The following is an 18,227-nucleotide window of genomic DNA, read 5'->3' as shown; positions in this document are numbered from 1 at the left end:
ACTGTTTTTAACAAAAAATGTTCTCTTTTAAAAATTTCCCTAGGTGTACTCAAAGCCTGAAATGGGTGCATGTAGAAATAGAAATTCATATGTTAAAAAGAAAAAAAGAGTGGAGATAAGACAGGGAATGATTAAAAAATATTCTAAGACAATTACTGGTTTTTAGATAGCAATGAGTGGGGGAGGTTGGAATGAGTTTACTTGAAATTTAAAAAGAACCCCAAAAAAACAGAAGTTGAAAATGAACTGTCAGAATGAAAGTTAAGGAGGCTGTGTATGTTTTGATTTTATATATATATATATATTTAGTTACTTAAAAATATGTAGCTGAAATGACTAATGCCTATGCACTGAACATTGTCTTCATCACTGGACCTTATTAAGAATCTTTTTTATATTTCTTTTTTCTGTAGTCAGCATGCCTTCATTGACTGTTTTCTAATAGTTGATATTCTAAACCTGCAGATACAACTTTTATGTAGTCTTTTTTGGTGGTGTGTTTTTTGTTTCATCTTCTCTGAAGTGATCCGTTATCTACCTGCAGCAGACTGCTACAATTCCTAGGAAATGCACTGCAACTATTCGAATTACATCTTGATCTAGGAATGATGTGCTTCCTGCCAATCTCACTTAGACTTTTTGTGAACACAGATATATGTACAAATACATATTAAAATTATGTAGGTTATATTTAGTGTGTTTTTATATAAACATGGAACAACATAACTGTTCAGTTTTTCTGAATTATTATTCTAGGATCAAGACAACCTTTAATCCAACAATCTCAACCTCCACCTTATTCATCACCTAGAGATGTTCCCCCAGACATATTGTTAGATTCTCCAGAAAGAAAGCAAAAGAAACAAAAGAAAATGAAGTTAGGCAAGGATGAAAAAGACCAGACTGAAAAAGCTGCAATGTATGATATCATTAGCTCTCCTTCCAAGGACTCCACTAAGCTTACATTAAGACTGTCTCGAGTAAGATCTTCGGATATGGACCAGCAGGATGATATGCTTTCTGGTTTGGAAAACAGCAGTGTGTCAGAGGGTGATATTCCTTTTACGGTGCAGTACCCAGGACAGACTTCTAAAACACCCGTTACTCCACAGGATGTTAACCGCCCATTAAACACTGCTCAGTGTTTGCTGCAGCATGAACAGACAGCTTTCCTTCAGGCACAACAAGTGCCTGTTTTACAACAGAACACTTCAGTTGCTGCAAAACAGCCTCAAACTCCTGTGGTACAGACACAGCAACAGGTTTCGCAACAAGGAGCTATAACGTCATATGATGAAGTAGAATTGGATGCATTGGCTGAAATTGAGCGGATAGAACGTGAATCAGCTATTGAAAGGGAGCGATTTTCAAAAGAAGTGCAAGATAAAGGTAAAAGGATTGTGTGTGTGTATACACTATATATATTATAAAAGTATATATATATGCATATAGACCCCATATATAAACTTTCCTGTCATTGTCACATAGTACAATTCTGTTTACTCAGTGTAGGTGGTTCTACAGCATTCATCACCATTCCCCTTAAAACAATGAACTGTAATCTCTCATATATAGATTTTTAAAATATCTAGCATTCTTTATTTGGGATTTTAATGCATGGAAAGGGAAGGTCTTGTGTTTCAAAATTCTTTTTAAGCTACCCTTATTTTGAACCATGAGCCTGAGTGAAATACAATTGATGTTTATAGTTTCTAAAATCTTATCAGTACCATAAGTAAAAATTTGTAATAAGTTTTGGTAGTTAAAGTATTAATTAACTATTTAAGAAAATACAGAGAAGCTCTTTTATGGCATTTCTAGTCATATCCCAATTTGAACCTTATGACAAGGAGGTATTAGAGTAAAATCATATCTATTCTTTTAAAGGCACTGTAATGATTGGGTAATATATACTACTATATTGTCTCCAATGTTTGTTCAACTGGATATTCAATATTATGTAGGCTTTCCAAGTTTTAGAGATCTACCATTTATCTATATGGTCTCTAGCACAGAACCAGATAAGCCTGTGAAATGTTTGCTCTTCACTTCAGTTGCTGTACTGGTTGTCTTAACTGATTACATTCTATCTATCAATCTATCCTCTTTAATTTTTTTCCTTTTTTTTTTTTTTTAATTTTTCTCTTTTTTCCTACTTTTTCTTTTTTTTTCCTTTTTTTTGTTGTTAACTGGTTTGAAGGTCTTAGCCTTCAGAAATATGAAAAGTGGATGCAAACCCACATGTAAATCTTGAAGATGTGGTTTTTAAAGTAGATAGTGACAGGTTAGCATAAGTATTTTTCAGAAGCATCCTCTGCATTCTGTTTAACTACTTCTAAAAATAATTCTTTTATAGTATAATGCTAATTTGTTAGATACTCCCAATAAAAATTTGCAGAATGGAAAACAGCATAATTTCTGATTCTAGAAGTTCATAGGTAAAAATAGTCTATTTTGGACATACTTGCATGGAGGCAACTGAATTTACATACGGTTTGGATGTTTGACCAGCAGAGAGTGAACAAGTTTTCTCCCTATTCAAAGATAATTTTTTTTCTGTTTTCAAAGATGCCTGAAGATAGAGTGAGAGAGTGTTTGTTGTGTTTGTGTGTATGTAAATGTTGTTGTTGCAGTTACTTAAAAGGATTGACTTTTTAGGTATTTCTCATTTGATAACTAAATCGGGTTTTGTTAGAAAACATTGTGAATATACAAAGAAAATGGGTGGTCATCTTAAAAGAAATCTCTACTGACTTTAATTTTGATTTAATGAAATTATGAAATTGGTTACTTTGCTTATATTTCTACTAATTTTAAGTTTATTTATGGAGAGCTTGTCATTTGTCTTCTACTACTTAAAAAGCTACTTTTATATCCCCATACTTAGAGTAGATTCTCCAGCACATTTTAGCTAAGATGCATCTCAAAAATGCACTGTATTTTTGATGATGCACAGCAATCTTCAAACACTTAGAGTGAGACTAAAACACTCAGTTTTGTTCTGGCTTTCAGGAGATATTGAGCTTGAGTTGTGAAGTTTGTTAATCGTAATTACATAGCCATGGTCAGACTGATTTGTTTATTTTGGAGAAGTGATTTTTATAGAATGTGATCTCACCCTTTCACCACTCTTCAATATCCATCTTACCAGTTAAGGATTCCAACCTTATGCTTTCCTTCTAACTGTATCCTCTGGCAAGTCTCAGTTCTTCTTGAGTTCCTGCAATTGCTGTGGATCAGGTGCAAGAGTTGTTGCCTTATATTGGGACAAATGACCACCATTTATTCACTGGTAGTAAGTTGCCCCTATTCCAGACGGCAGTTCTTTTCACTTTAGCTGCTGAGGTTTCAGCCATGAATTAATAATATTGAGTAAAAGAATTTTTAGCAGTCTTGGGACAGATTTCCTGAGAAATTCATACCTTGGAGAAATATGATTCTTATTTTTTGGTAACACTTCTGCCATCACTTGTAAGTTTGTACTATGTCTAGAAGTTCATATGCCCAGGGATTGTTCTAGTTATAGTAATTTGGTTTGGTGTGACTGCAGGAAGAAGCTTCCTATATTGTTCCTATGGGAATGTTAGAAAAATATCCAGTAACTCCTAAGTATGCCATTCATTTTTGTCAAGTTGCTTACCGTATTTATGCAAAAGCCTGGCATTTGTGCATTTCAGTACATCTACTGCAACTTCAGATCACATTATGTCAAGCAAAGAGCGTGCCTGTAGGATGCACTCAGTCTAATTAGAACAAGAATGTATAGTGCTAGCTGATGATGTATATAGCAAGTCTCCCTCTAAAGATCTTACTCTAGGTGATAGCACATGGTAAAATCTGCATGAAAGCATATGCTTTTGAAAGGCTTTTGAAAGCATTGCTGCTTTTGTAATTGAGGCATGGGAATACATATTACAGTCACACTACACTTTCTGTGTAGACGTGTTGTTGTCTTCCATAAATTACTTTGAGTAGAATTGTACTCACAACTTTTGACAGAAGATTAGTGATCTCTTGTGTCATTTTTTTTTAGAATCATAGAATCATAGAACCATAGAATATCCTGAGTTGGCAGGGACCCACAAGGACCATTGAGTCCAACTCCTGGCCCTGCACAAGACACCCCAATGATTCTACCATGTGCCTGAGAGCATTGTCCAAGGGCTTCTTGAACTCTGTCAGGCTTGGTGCCATCACCACTTCCCTGGGGAACCTGTTCCAGTGCCTGACCACTCTCTGTGAAGAACCTTTTCCAGATATCCAACCTGAACCTTCCCTGATACACCTCCAGCTGTTCCCTCAGGTCCTGTAAGTGGTCACCAGAGAAAAGATCAGTGCCTGCCCTTCCTCTTCCCCTTTTGAGGAAGTTGTAGACAGTGATGAGGTCTAACCTCAGTCTCCTCTCCTCCAGGCTGAACAAGCCAAGTGACCGTAGCTGCTCCTCGTATGGCTGACATGAAATCTCTACAGTACTATGCTTCATCAGAGGTTTTCAAATGCTTCTTTTTTTAACAGTAAGACTTTGCATGGATATGACGTTCTTTCTGAGGTTGGGAACCATTAGTGTGGTGGAACTGTTTATTCCAGAGGAGAGGCAGAGATTTTTTTTGGGGAGGTTCTTGCTAAAATTTATACAACTATTACACTTGCCTAAGGCAATGCTAAGGTTTTGGAGGGTTTTTTTTTTAATGCTGAGATGTCTTTATAATGTTTGGTAGAGGTGGGAAATGGAGATTGCAGTCCTTTGGAAAATATAGTACTTTCTTTAATAAATTCCTAATTCTAACAAAACTGTTAAAATATTTAGCTCCCACCAAAGTCTCTCAAAGTAGGGAGACAGTCTCCATTCCAGAGGTGAAACTAATACAGGGCTTTTCAAAAGTGCTGACTTATTTGAAAAGCAGCGTCTTTTTCTGGAACCTTATTGTTATGCCTTTGGTTTCTGAAAAAGGAATTCTTAGTGCAAAAATCACTAACGCAAAATCTCTCAGATTTGATCTAATGTCTATCAGATATGTATAAGGATAGATTTTTAGAATATAGACCTTTTGCCTCCATATCTGAGTGCTTTTCAGAGCTCTGTTTTTATTTTATCCTTTTGATCTATTTGGATTTTGGATTAAGTGGATTATATGGTCTTTTCATCATTATAGAGGGGGGTAAAATTTGGTTTTGTCCTTGTCCTCTGTGTGAAAGGACAAGAATCCATCTCTTCCTGCTTTTTCCATCAACAAAGTCTCTCTGTATTGATTCATCTTGCAAGTAATTTGTCTGTTAAATGAATGACTGAAGAGTTTGGAGATCAAGGCACTTAGCACTGAAAGTTATAGTCTAATGCATCTATTATGTTTAATAGCTTCAGAACAAATGAGTCCATGAAACATAAGACTCAGGTTTTCAATTCCCATTGCCTCCCCTCACAGTGACCTCTATACCCTCATCAGATACAAGTTGTTAATCAATGCTAGGTCTTCTTTTTTGAAAGGATGTGTATTACCACAAATCCTTGTATTGTTTATTGAGACTCAGATTATTTGAGTTAAAAAAAAAGCTATTCAGAAGGATTGATACAGAAAGGAATTATCTTTTTCCACAAGTCGACAAGAAGTAAACCATCTTCTGCCTAGGTACATGAGGATACTGTTCAGGAATACCGTTACTGCTGATAGCTTGGTGTGCAGCTGCAGTAGGAGATGCAGATTGTGCTCTGGGTAGCGAGAAATGGCTGGAGCCCCAGGCAACAAGCCCTGAACTGGTTCCGACCCTTTGCTTAACAAAGGGCACGAGGACCTGCAGAGCCAGCCAGATGACCAGCCACTCAGAGAGTCATCAGGAGCAGATGACTCAGCAGGAAGACCCCAGACTATCAGGGGCACAGACTGTGAGGGTACCAAAGCCCAGGGATTCTTTTGTTGGGATCCCATCCCGGAGCCTCCAGCTCAAGCGGTTCTGATGTCACGGCAACATGATTCAATTACTCAAAGGAACCAGGTATCTGGGACTCTGCTGTGGGAAGCCTGGGGCAGAGCCAGTGAGGGAAACTCCTCTGACTCTGAGTGAGGTGTCCTAGGGAGTCAAACAGGGTACTCATTGGTTAACTGGAGTTGCCTGCTATGAAGGGACTTCAGTCCCAGGAGTGACAGGTCTCTAGTGGTGTGAGACTCCCAGAGTGGTTCCTGAATGGTCAGACGGGAAAGTTATCTAATCAATACCTTTCTAAAGAAATTAGAAATCATGAAGCTTCATGCACACTTTCTTCTTATCACTGTCAGTAGTCACATTTTTGTTTATAGTCACGTAATTCTAAACTAGTCAGTCACTTTCAGTCTAAACCTTTCCAAGAACATTACATTAAGTTCTTCTTGTTAATTAAGATTTAGATCTATTACTTAATTAACTTCCAGGTTCAAGGTTTCTACCTCAAGATGTTTGATGCTCTTTTAAAACTCTCAAATACTGTGAATCAAAAATATTTAAGATATTTATGTGTACCAGTGTGAGAGCGATGCCTGGGTCCTAGAGAGCAACCAGCATCTCTGAGCCCCATGCACACCGCTACAATATATCCAATGACTAAGCGAAGAGATGGGCTTCTTGTTTGAAGATCCAAAATCTGTTTATTCAGGAACACAGGCGGGAATAGTGAAGGGGTCCAGGGACGCAGGATAGAGGTTCAGGGATGCAACAGCCTCGAATAAAATCCAGGGACGAGAGCGAGGAGGAGGCCAAGGGCACAGGGTTATAGATGAGACAACTAGGGTGGGTCTGAGGTCAGGGTCCAATAGGAATAGGAAAAAGTGGTGCAAAGGAGTAAATATGAACTGGGGGGACTAATGGGGTTACAGGGGTGGAACACTGTGGCAAAATTAACCCAATGGGGTTCAAGGAAAAGAAGAACATTCTAGGATGGGTGCATATATGGTGAACAGGGCTGAACAGGGTGACATAAACTTAACAAACCAATGAAACAACGAAACCTAAGAAATATTAACGTGTTGCTGCAAAGGCCCATGAGAGGAAGGCTTTCCTCACCATGATCTAAAAGGGTATCTTTTCCCATTTGCCTTGGTCCCTCCAGGGTTGGGGCACAGCCACCTTGAGGATAAGCCCCTGCGCCTCCACACTGATGTTAAAAGGATCTCTGAGTCTTCTAGAAAGAGGAAAAGAGAAGATAATCTTGAAAATTACTTGAAAAAACAGAAAACAACCCATCTCTTTTTCAGAGACTCTTTCAAATTGTTTTAGTTTTGTATTTGGATTTGCTAAATTTAATATGAACTCTTCCATACGTAGTATTCTGTGTTCATTGTTAGATTTTAGGCTACGTCAAAGGCACTTTTATGTGATGCAGCTGTCTTAGCAGATTAAGGAGTTCTACTTTTACTTGTAAAAGGCACTGTTTTCTGGTGTTTGCAAGAAAAATTACGAAATCATTCATCACTTATCATTTAATTGTGAGGCTAATATATATTTTTTAAATTTAAAAGGATTAGAAGCATTTTTTTAAATGAGATAAACTTACTAATTTCTTTGGGCTTGTTTCCCCTATATATTTTATCTCTGAGGATCCATTTTACCTTCTTTTGAATTTTCCTGTAGATTCTTTGAATTAGGGAGAAGTGAAACTGTAATAACTTTATTTCTAATAATTGGATCAGTTAGGGGGCATTTGGATGCCTGCTATGGGCCCTTCTTTTTTAGTTCATTCCAAGCCCATAGCAGCAGACACACCCATCCCAAGAGTGTGAATCTGCCAGAGCAAAACTCAAACCTACATTTATAGGTAAGTAAACTTTTTCTCTTACCTTTAAAGTTCTTATTCAGCTCCTTTCCCTTTCTCCCCATTACCCATCTCCCCCAAAAAGTCCCACAAAGAAGAGATAGAACACTATCAAGAATTAATAGTTTGTTTAGATTTAATTTTATATAGCCAATGAATGAAATGACAGAACATGTAATTATAGCCAGTATATTACCTTTCATTTTCAAAAATATGTTATAGGGGGGTTATTTACTTTAAAATAGAGATATGAGTGTAGTCATTTGTATGGTAATTTTGTTAAAAAATTCAGTTAATATCAACATGAGACAGTGTAAAATACAAATGATTATGTATCTGTATAGTAGGACAGTGAGAATTGGGTACCATGTATTTTGGGTATACAGACTTTCATTAGGTCTGCATTTCGTAGTGTTATGTAATAGATCAAACTGACACCCAGTGTAGCTTTCCCAAGAAAAAGCAGATTTGCAAAATCCAGTTCCTATCGATGACTTTTTTTTTTGTTTTATGTTCAGACGTGTTTTAAGAAAAGTAAGGGGAAGAAATTTCTCTTCTATCTAGAGAAATTGCCATGAAGTGTTGCAGTGTTTCTAACTATTTAGGGAAATTTGCTTTCTTTTATATTTTTAAGAATGTAATACTGAAAAGCACATTTTTTGAAAAGAAAAGGCATATTTTTAAATGGTGTTTCCTTTAGTGCTCTTGTATAACATGAAAGCAAATTCCTAAATTTATCCAGGTTGTGCTTTACATAGGGTAGTGCAAAAACCTGCTCTTGTAAGGAGGTCTAGAAAATAACTAGAACTTAGTTTAGTAAGTGTATTTTATTTTTATTTATAGCATGAACTAAGATAAGAAACGTACATATAGCGTATGCCCTTGATTGTACCTGTTAAATGTATGGGAGGATTTATAATATTACTTACCCAGTAATGACTTTATTTTGTTCTGGAACAGTCACTTCTGTATAATGGATTTAAATTTTGATAAAGAACAGCATGTATAATTAACAAAGCTTATTAACAGTTTAAGCCCAGCATTTCTGTAGCTCATAGTCACTAAGTTCACTCCAACATCAACATAAGATGATGACACAGACTTTTTTTCATTATCATCCTATATAAATGTTACTGGATCTAGTTAATTGAAAATACAAAATTGAATGCAAGGTATGATGTCAGAATAAAATCTACATCTGGAAGGGAGATTACAAGTGTTCACCAATAAATTTTAAAGTGATTTCCTTATTTCTAAAGTCTATTGTTCCTACAAATGAATTTGAAACTGATTGGAAATGTTAATCTGTATGCAATACATGAAACAATTAGTCTTCATTAAGTCTACTCTGTGTGTGTCCTTTTTCTTGTGAACTTAGGTGCTGCATTGTGTATTTTAAAGGTATTCACACTTCAGGTTTTTCCTCAGATTAACAATTGAGTTTGCAAAACTATAATTCTTCACAAAACAATCACATGGCTAAAACCCTGGATTTGTTTCAGAAAAGTCTCTCTCATAAATAAAATATCATATTGTTTATAAAAACAATCAGGGAGGTTAAATTACAGCTTCTAGTCTTTAAACAAGTGGAGATGCCTGATTATAATTTGCTGTAGTTCAATTTCTGTTATCAAGTGTAATATTTATTTTGTATTAATATAGTTGACAGGGAATAATGATTTACCAAACATTCTGAAGCCGAAAAATTTGTAAGATCATTTTTCATACTCCAGTTATGTGGATTACATTATTGTCATATTAAGAAAACAAACAGAACTTAACCAAAACAAAGACTATGAATTCTGCTACACCCTAAGGCATGTCAGAGATTCCTGTAGTCCTTTTAGGGATTTTGGTTTGGTTTGTGGTTATTTCCTGAATGAGTTTGGATATCCCTCTTGATAGACTTGCTTTTTTGCATAGTGACAAGAAGTTTGATAAAGTCCCTTGACAGATTGCTAAAAATTATCATCTGTTTCTGTTCAGATTCTTGGAAATACCTTCCTCTGAACTGCAGCAGCTAGAAGCCCTCTGTTCTCTAATTTGGAGCCTTTGTAATTATGTTTGTTCTATAAAACTTCCTATACCAGGTTCATGACTTTACTTTCCTGGTTTCTTCTGTAAGGGAGCAAGCAATGAGACTAAATTTTTTTACTTATGTTTGCTGAGTCTCTCCTTCAAGGGGAGTGTGTTAGTTTGAAAACAAACCAGTGGGAGACTCTAAGTCAGAACTATAATTTAATAGGAAAATTAAAATAAAGGCAGAAAACACTGGCTTAAACTGACAGAGTCAGGATACAACGTGACACCCTGTTGGTCAGGGCGGTGGTAGCAGTGCCATTAAATGGTGGCTGCAGTCCTGTTGAAGTGATAGATGTGGTTCTGTTGAAGCAGTGATCCTGTAGAAGGGTCTGGTCTTCCTCTGAAGGTCGAGTGGTGGTTATGTAGCTCTTGTCCCCTGGGAATCCAGTAAATAAAGCTGCCTGTGGTGTTCCAAACCTCAGATTATATCCAGGTAGGAATGCTTGGTTCTTCCCCCTGGGCAGAGCATTTCAGAATGGGATGATGTAATTTTAGGAGACATGCAGTGAGACTTGATGGCCCATTAGCAGAAGATATCCCCTGGAGGGAGTTATCAGGGATGAGTCATGGAAGAGATAAAGAATGCTGCTCCTCCTGTTTTTAACAGTTTATGCAAATGGTGATAGAACACATACTTTTGGTTACATTTTAGATTGTAACCTAAGGCATTATCCACCCCTTATTCTATTACCATCTACATCATACCCAAATCAATACCCTCTTTAAACTCAACTTATATGTATATATACACAATAAAACTTTGCACACAGCTCTCACTTAAAATTAGGTCTCCTTGTGATACACAGCGGGTTTCCCCATCTTTCTGTATTACCCAACAAGTGTAACCAGGTCCTTGAGCAAAAACAATCCCTCAAATGGGTTTACCTTTGCCTGAGGTGGGACTAATCCAAAGTCTTTTTAAAAATACTTCTTATGTATACCACAGAGACTTTGTCTCCATCCACTGTGTGCAATGGTTCAGACTGGGTAGGACCAGCTTGATTGATGGAGCCTCATGTGTTGACTATCCAGGTGGCTTTTGCTAAATTCACTTCCCAATTTTTGAAGGTCCCCCCACCAAGTGCCTTCAGGGTGGTGTTTATTAGTCTGCTGCACCGTTCAACTTTCCTGGCAGCTGGTGCATGATTGGGGATATTGTATATCCATTCAATACTATGTTCTCTGGCCCAGGTTTTTATGAGGCTGTTCTTGAAATGGGTCTCATTGTCTGATTTGATTCTCTCAGGGGTGCCATCTCTCTACTGGACTTGCTTTTCCAGGCCCAAGATGGTGTTCTGGGTAGTAGAATGATGCACAGGGTAGATCTCCAACCATCCATTGGTGGCTTCCACTGTGGTCAGCATGTAGCTCTTGACTTGGCGGATTTGGGGAAGGGTGATGTAGTCAATTTGCCATGCTTCTCCATACCTATACTTTGACCATCATCCACCATACCACAGAGACTTGTCCCGCTTGGCCTGTTTGATTGCAGTACATGTCTCAGAGCTGTGGATGACTTGTGAGATACTGTCCATAGTTAAGCCCATCCCTCGATCACGGTCCCATTGCTATGTTGCATCTCTTTCCTGATGCCTAGAGGCATCATGGGCCCAACGAGTTAGAAATAATTCTTCCTTGTGCTGCCAGTCCAGATCTACCTGTGATACCTTCACCTTGGCAGCTCGATCCACCTGTTCATTGTTACAATGCTCTTCATTAGCCCGACTCTTGGGTATGTGTGCATCCACGTGTCGAACCTTCATGTTCAGTCTCTCTACCCGGGTGGCAATGTCCTGCCAAATCTCAGTGCCCCAGATGGGTTTACCTCTGCACTGCCAGTTGGCCTTTTTCCAGCGGTTCAGCCATCCCCACAGGGTTAAAGCTACCATCCAGGAGTCGGTGTAGAGATAGAGCCTCAGCCACTTCTCTTGTTTGGCAGTATCCAAAGCAAGCTGGATGGCTTTAAGCTCTGTAACCTGACTCAATCCACCTTATTTCTCTGTAGCTTGTGCAACTCGCTGTGTGGGGCTCCATACAGCAGCTTTCCATTTTTGATTTGTCCCTACAATTCAGCAGGAACCATCAGTGAAGAGGGCATATTGTCTTTTACTCTCCGGTAGGTTGTTATATGGTGGGGCTTAATCGGCACATGTCACTTGTTCCTCCTCTTCTTCAGAAGATAATCCACAAGTCTCACCTTCAGGCCAGTTTGTTATTATTTCCAGAATCCCAGGGCGATTAGGATGTCATATCCAGGCTCGTTGTGTGATCAGCACAATCCACTTGCTCCACATGGCGTTGGTGGCATGATGCATGGAAGGAACCTTTCCCTTGAACATCCAACCCAGCACTGATAGGGTGCCAGAAGCAGCTGTGCTTTGGTACCAATTACTTCTGAGGCAGCTCAAACCCTTTCATAAGCTGCAAGAATCTCTTTCTGGGTTGGGGTATAGCTGGCCTCAGATCCTTTGTATCCCCGACTCCAGAACCTGAGCAGTAGTCCTCGAGTCTCTCCATGTCCCTTCTGCCAGAGGCTCTAGGAAGGACTATTCTCCCTGGCTGCAGTGTAGAGCACTTTCTTCACATCCTGCCCCATTCTCACTGGCCCAAGGGCTACTGCACGGGCAATCTCCTGCTTAATTTGTTTGAACGCTTGTTGTTGTTCAGGGCCCCACTGGAAATCATTTCTCTTTCCTGCCACTGTCTCAGTTTGGAGACAAATTCTAGGAGAAGAACACCTTAAAATGAGTGTTTTTCTCTAAAGAGAGAGGGCTTCAATAACTCCCTTTTCTTCTGCCAGTGAGAGAAATGGATACATGGAGATGAAAATGAAAAAAAAGGAAAACTGTTTATTAAAAAAGCAAGATACCCACAAAGCACAAGAAAAAAGGAAAATTGAACCTTACATCCCACCCCCACCTCACCGCGTGGCTGAGAGTCAGAGATGGCGACCGACCGTGTTTGTCTCTATGAGAGGAGGAAAACAGAGTTCACAAAGCGGCTGGGAACCTGTTGGATTTCTGGTATGGGTCTTCTCGCCGCTGGTGAAGTTGGTGGAGTTTAATGTCCCTTCTTTCTCTGGCTCGGTCTTTCCAGGGTTTGGACTGGCTGGAACAGCCCCACAAGGCTCCCCGGGCCAGAGAGGAAAAAAAATAACAAAAACTGCCGAAAAGATTTGCCAGTGAAAAGCTTCCAGGCCAGGGGAAGGAAAGACCCAAAAAACCCAGAAGCTTCTTGCCTAAGTTGGCAAAAATTAATTCAGCAAAAAAAGGCAATAAAGTAACAATCCATGTAGCTGCTGACCACACTGAAGAGAGAGAGACTGAACAGAGCCCAAGCTGAAAGCTCCCCACCCCACCTCTCTGGGTCCATCTTAAAGCTACAGTGGTTGTTTTCTGAGAATAAAGCAGACAGTTAGAGAATAAAAGCATCATCATAAAACCACCCCAAGACGGTCACAAGATAAAGAGGATTTACAATCGTGCTGTACTCCAGGATATGCATCCTCCAAAAGCCCATGGCTCCTAGAAAAGCCTGAGTTTTCTTCTTGTTGGTAGGTAGGGACATAGCTGTGATTTTGTTGATTACCTCTGTTGGGATCTGGCAATGTCCATCTTGTCACGTGACTCCTAGAAACTGAATTTCTTGAGCTGGTCCCTTAACCTTACTTTGCCTAATGGCAAAACTAGCTTTCAGCAGAATTTGGATAATCTTCTCTCCTTTCTCAAAGACTTCTCCTTCTGTGTTCCCCCATATGATGATGTAATCTATATTCTGTAGATGTTCAGAGCCTTGCCCTTTTCCAATGCAGTCTGGATCAGTCCATGGCAGATGGTGGGACTGTGCTTCCACCCCTGAGGTAGTCAGTTCCAGGTGTACTGCACACCCCTCCAGGTGAAAGCAAACTGGGGCCTGCACTCTGCTACCTAAGGAATGGAGAAAAAGGCATTGGCAATATCGATGGTTGCATACCACTTTGCTGCCTTGGACTCCAGCTCATACTGAAGCTCCAGCATGTCCAGCACAGCAGCACTTAATGGTGGTGTGACTTCATTCAGGCCACGGTAATCTACCATCAGTCTCCATTCTCTATTGGACTTACGCACTGGCCATAAAGGGGTGTTAAAGGGTGAACGAGCCTTGCTGACCACCCCTTGGCCCTCCAGTTCACGAATCATCTTAAGGATGGGAATCACAGAGTCTCTGTCGGTGTGGTATTGCTGACAGTGCACTGTTGCTGTGGTGATTGGTACTTGTTGTTCTTCCACTTTCAGCAGTTCCACAGCAGAGGGGTTATCTGAGAGACCAGCCAGGGTATTAAGTTATCTGATTTCTTCTCTCTCTAGAGCAGCTATCCTAAAAGCCCAATGATGTCCTTTTGGGTCTTTGAAATACCCACTCCTGAGAGAGTCTATGCTGAGGATGCATGGGGCCTCTGGCCCAGTCACAATGGGTTGTTTCTGCCACTCATTCCCAGTTAAACTCACTTCACCTTCCAGTACGGCCAGCTGCTGGGAACCTCTGTCACCCCAGAAATAGAAGTGGATTCCACTCCCACATACCTTGATGACATCAGGGTACGTTGAGCGCCAGTGTCAACCAAAGCCATATATTTTTGTGGGTCAGATGTGCCAGGCCATCAGATCCACACAGTCCAATAGATCTAATTGACCTTTTTCTCTACTTGGCTAGAGGCAGGGCCCCTCTAATCCTGGTCATGGTACACATCGCTCTCCTGTAAATATGTTCCTGAGGTCCCTTCAAGAGAATAGGTCATATTATTGTTCCTATACCATCTGGAGTTCTGTGCACGAGAGACTGGAGCAGCATTGATGCTAGATGAGCTTCTTGTGGTAGATGTTTCTCTTTTCAATTTATGTACTCAGGCTGCTAAGGAGGAGGTGGGTTTTCTATCCCACTTCCTCATGTCTTCTCCATGCTCCTGAAGGAAAAACCAGAGGTTACCTCATGGAGTGTATCCTCTCTCCTTGGCTGGGGGACATCTGCTCCTAATGGCAGAGACTCTTGTTGGTTCTGGCAAGATATGGTAAATTTCTTCCTTAGCTTAGTTTCTCAGTTTCTGATGGCCCTCTTCAATCAAGCTCCAGACTTGCTCAGCCAGCCTTGTTTCCATGGACGAGACATGGATGTGTAACAGGGCGGTAGCAGTGTCCTCATAAATTCTCAGTTTGTTGACCAATGCGCCCACCTTGTCCTCTCCTTCCCTCCATTGCAGGATCTCTAGGTAATGGGATTATATCTCTGGTCCAAGCCGTGCCAATCTCAACTACATTTGAGACGTGCACTGGACACCATCTGGGCTCTTAGGGAATCTTTTGTCTTCCGAAAAAATGATCTCCAGCACAGCTAATTCCCTTAGGCATTGGATACCTTGTTCCATTGTGCTCCATTTTCTTTGGTTCACGTGGAGGTCTTCTTTACAAAGGTATCTGTCTCTTATACTTGCCAGCAGTTGCCGCCAGAGGTTGGGAGTTTCCTGGGTTCTCCCAATCCCTAGTCAATGACCACATCCCAGGACAGTAATCCCAGTTGTCTGGCCTCACTTCTGTCCAGAATGGTGTCAATAGCTGCGGTGTCCCAGAGGTGGAGCAGCCAGGTCAGGATGGGCTTGTTTGCCAGGTGGGTGAACTGCCTCTGCAGGTCACACAGCTCACCCAAGGATAGAGACCAGTGATGATTTCCAGTTCTGTCTCGTCTGTTGGGTGATAAGGTCCAGTCGCTTCTTCATCAGTCACTATGCAGACTGAATTACTCTTCGATTTCTTTTTCTGAATGGGGGCAACTGCTACCGGCTTAGGCTGTGCTTCTGGCTTAGTGATGGTTCATGTAGACATGGTGCCTGTTGCTTTGCTTCTTTTTTCCTCCTCTTCCTGAAGATGCTGTACCATACCAAGCACTGCCCTGACACCAAGCATGGTGTACACAGTGCAGGCCATAAAGAGAAGACAAAGCAAAAATAACATCAAGATTATGCCGTCCTTGATATCTGGAAGGAACTCAGTATTTCCAAAAAGTGCTGTGTCTGGCCTGAAAGGCTGGAAGAAACCATTCTCTACTCTTCCCCCTCAGGGCTGGCTGTGATTGTTGAAGAGGCTCCAGATGTAGCAGCCTAGCCTAGGAGAGGCAAACAAAATTGAGTATATATTCCAAATGATGTTCATTGCCTTGGAGGTTATCATGCAATAGACATAATAAACCAATAAAGCAATTTTCGTGCCATTCCCTGGTCTCAAATGAAGCATCATGGCTGGCAAATAGTACCCCATGTGTGGGAAAATATAGAGAGCAAGTTACAATACCTATGTAAACATGTTGAGCATCATGGTGATTAGGTTTCTGTTAATACAAAATTGTAATTCTGACTTCTCTCAGGACCGCCACATGTTGGGTGCCAAAATATGTGTTAGTTTGAAAACAAACCAGTGGGAGACTCTAAGTCAGAACTATAATTTAATAGGAAAATTAAAATAAAGGCAGAAAACACTGGCTTAAACTGACAGAGTCAGGATACAACGTGACACCCTGTTGGTCAGGGCGGTGGTAGCAGTGCCATTAAATGGTGGCTGCAGTCCTGTTGAAGTGATAGATGTGGTTCTGTTGAAGCAGTGATCCTGTAGAAGGGTCTGGTCTTCCTCTGAAGGACGAGTGGTGGTTATGTAGCTCTTGTCCCCTGGGAATCCAGTAAATAAAGCTGCCTGTGGTGTTCCAAACCTCAGATTATATCCAGGTAGGAATGCTTGGTTCCTCCCCCTGGGTGGAAGATGATCCGTGAGTTGGAGAGCCAAGAGGTGTTCAGCAAGGCCCACTCACCCTTCAACAGTCCCATTTGGCCTGTGCACAAATCTGAAGGAGAATGGAGATTGACTGTGGACTATCATACCTTGAATGAAGTGACTCCACCATTGAGCACTGCTGTGTTAGACATGTTGGAGCTCCAGTACGAGCTGGAGTCCAAGGCAGTGAAGTGATATGCCACTACTGACATTGCCAATGCATTTTTCTCCATTCCTCTGGCAGCATAGTGCAGGCCCCAGTAAACATAGATTTGTTATTTAGGCATATGATTATGTCTTATTTGTTGAAAATTCCTAGTCTTGATTGTTAGCTTAAATAAAATAAATTCATAATTGGCCTCCAGCTGACTTTTCTTAGATGTTCAAAAAATGGATGGTTTGACAAAAAGTAATAACTGCTTAGGACTGGTATATTTGGGATAAATTTATTCACTACTGATTTATATAATGGAAATAAGTGGTATTTTAAATCAGTGGAGGCATATCCCAATAATCTCTGAAGAGTTTTAGAGCTTTAAGATATTACACTCTTAGTTGTTTTGCAAAAATTTATACTGGAGTAATCAAAATGGTTCACATAGAATTCAGCGTTAGAGGTTCAATCTTTGTGGTTCTGAAGAGGAGTACATTCACATTTATCCATCTTGTATATGAAGTCTCTAACTGAATTCCTTACAAGGTGTAAATGGGGAAGTGGTGATTATATGTTGTCTCTTCAAGATAAATCAGAAATCTCTGGATATTAAAGTTTACCAAACAATATTAATAGAACATAGTGTTACCATTCTGCTAAAACAAAGCTCAGCAACCATGCATGTGGTTCTTATTTAGACTTGTTACCTTTTCACAAGTATTTACAAAACACCCGTTTCCATCTGCTAGGACATGCATTTCTAGAGGTCTTTAGGCTATCATCCTATTATACTCATTTGTTGAAAAAGTTTGATCTGAGACTTAAGACAATCATCGGGTTTGCAAGAAAGCAGTAACATCGGAGACTTCAGCACTAGTGGTGTTCTGGCTGCTGCTTTGGAAAGATTTCAGATTAAATGCAAGAATTCAGATACTTCTTTAATACAGCTCCCCTCATCCAACTACTGTCCCTAATACTTGCTCTGCTTCCAAGTATATCCATTTTCAGCATGGATATGCTGCAAATCACAATTGACTTGCAGTTTCATCAGAAATATATTCAAAGGTATCTGTGGTTATTCCTGTGCAATGTGGTTTTGCACAGAGATTCTGCAGTAATTAATTTCTAAATCTGAAAGTACTCATTGTTTTGACATGCAGATATTTCCAAAGATGAAGGCCACAACCTGTCTCCAGGAATACTGTTCATAACAGGGCAGGTGAGACACAACTGCATGGAAAATTCATTTCAAACTTGTGGTTCTTGTAATATTTTGTTTCTTGCACCACAGTGACCCATTTAATTTGACAGGACATCTCTGCTATTTTTTAGACTAAGATAGTTTATCATCTTGCTCTGAGTACCAAGGTACTGCCTTTTGGTGAGCATGTTGCAATGTAAAGAGAATGTCCATGCA

General features: G+C 40.0%; 1 protein-coding gene across 5 annotated transcripts in view; it reads left to right on the top strand.

Moving 5' to 3' along the window:
* The window catches only part of LOC134565270 (nipped-B-like protein), a 176,912-nt gene that overhangs the window by 82,599 nt on the left and 76,086 nt on the right, over positions 1 to 18,227 (top strand). For 4 of the 5 annotated variants that reach the window (XM_063424781.1, XM_063424779.1, XM_063424780.1 and 1 more), the window contains one exon: positions 757 to 1,389. The exons of the other annotated variant lie outside the window; for it this stretch is intronic. In XM_063424781.1, coding sequence (XP_063280851.1) covers positions 757 to 1,389 — 633 coding nt within the window. The remainder of the gene's footprint in view (positions 1 to 756; positions 1,390 to 18,227) is intronic. 5 annotated transcript variants of the gene reach the window in all.

Source organism: Prinia subflava (assembly GCF_021018805.1).
Source record: "Prinia subflava isolate CZ2003 ecotype Zambia chromosome W unlocalized genomic scaffold, Cam_Psub_1.2 scaffold_50_NEW, whole genome shotgun sequence".
Classification (NCBI taxonomy): Eukaryota; Metazoa; Chordata; class Aves; order Passeriformes; family Cisticolidae; genus Prinia; species Prinia subflava.
Note: the sequence above shows the minus strand (reverse complement) of the source record. Positions and strands in the feature narration are given on the sequence as shown.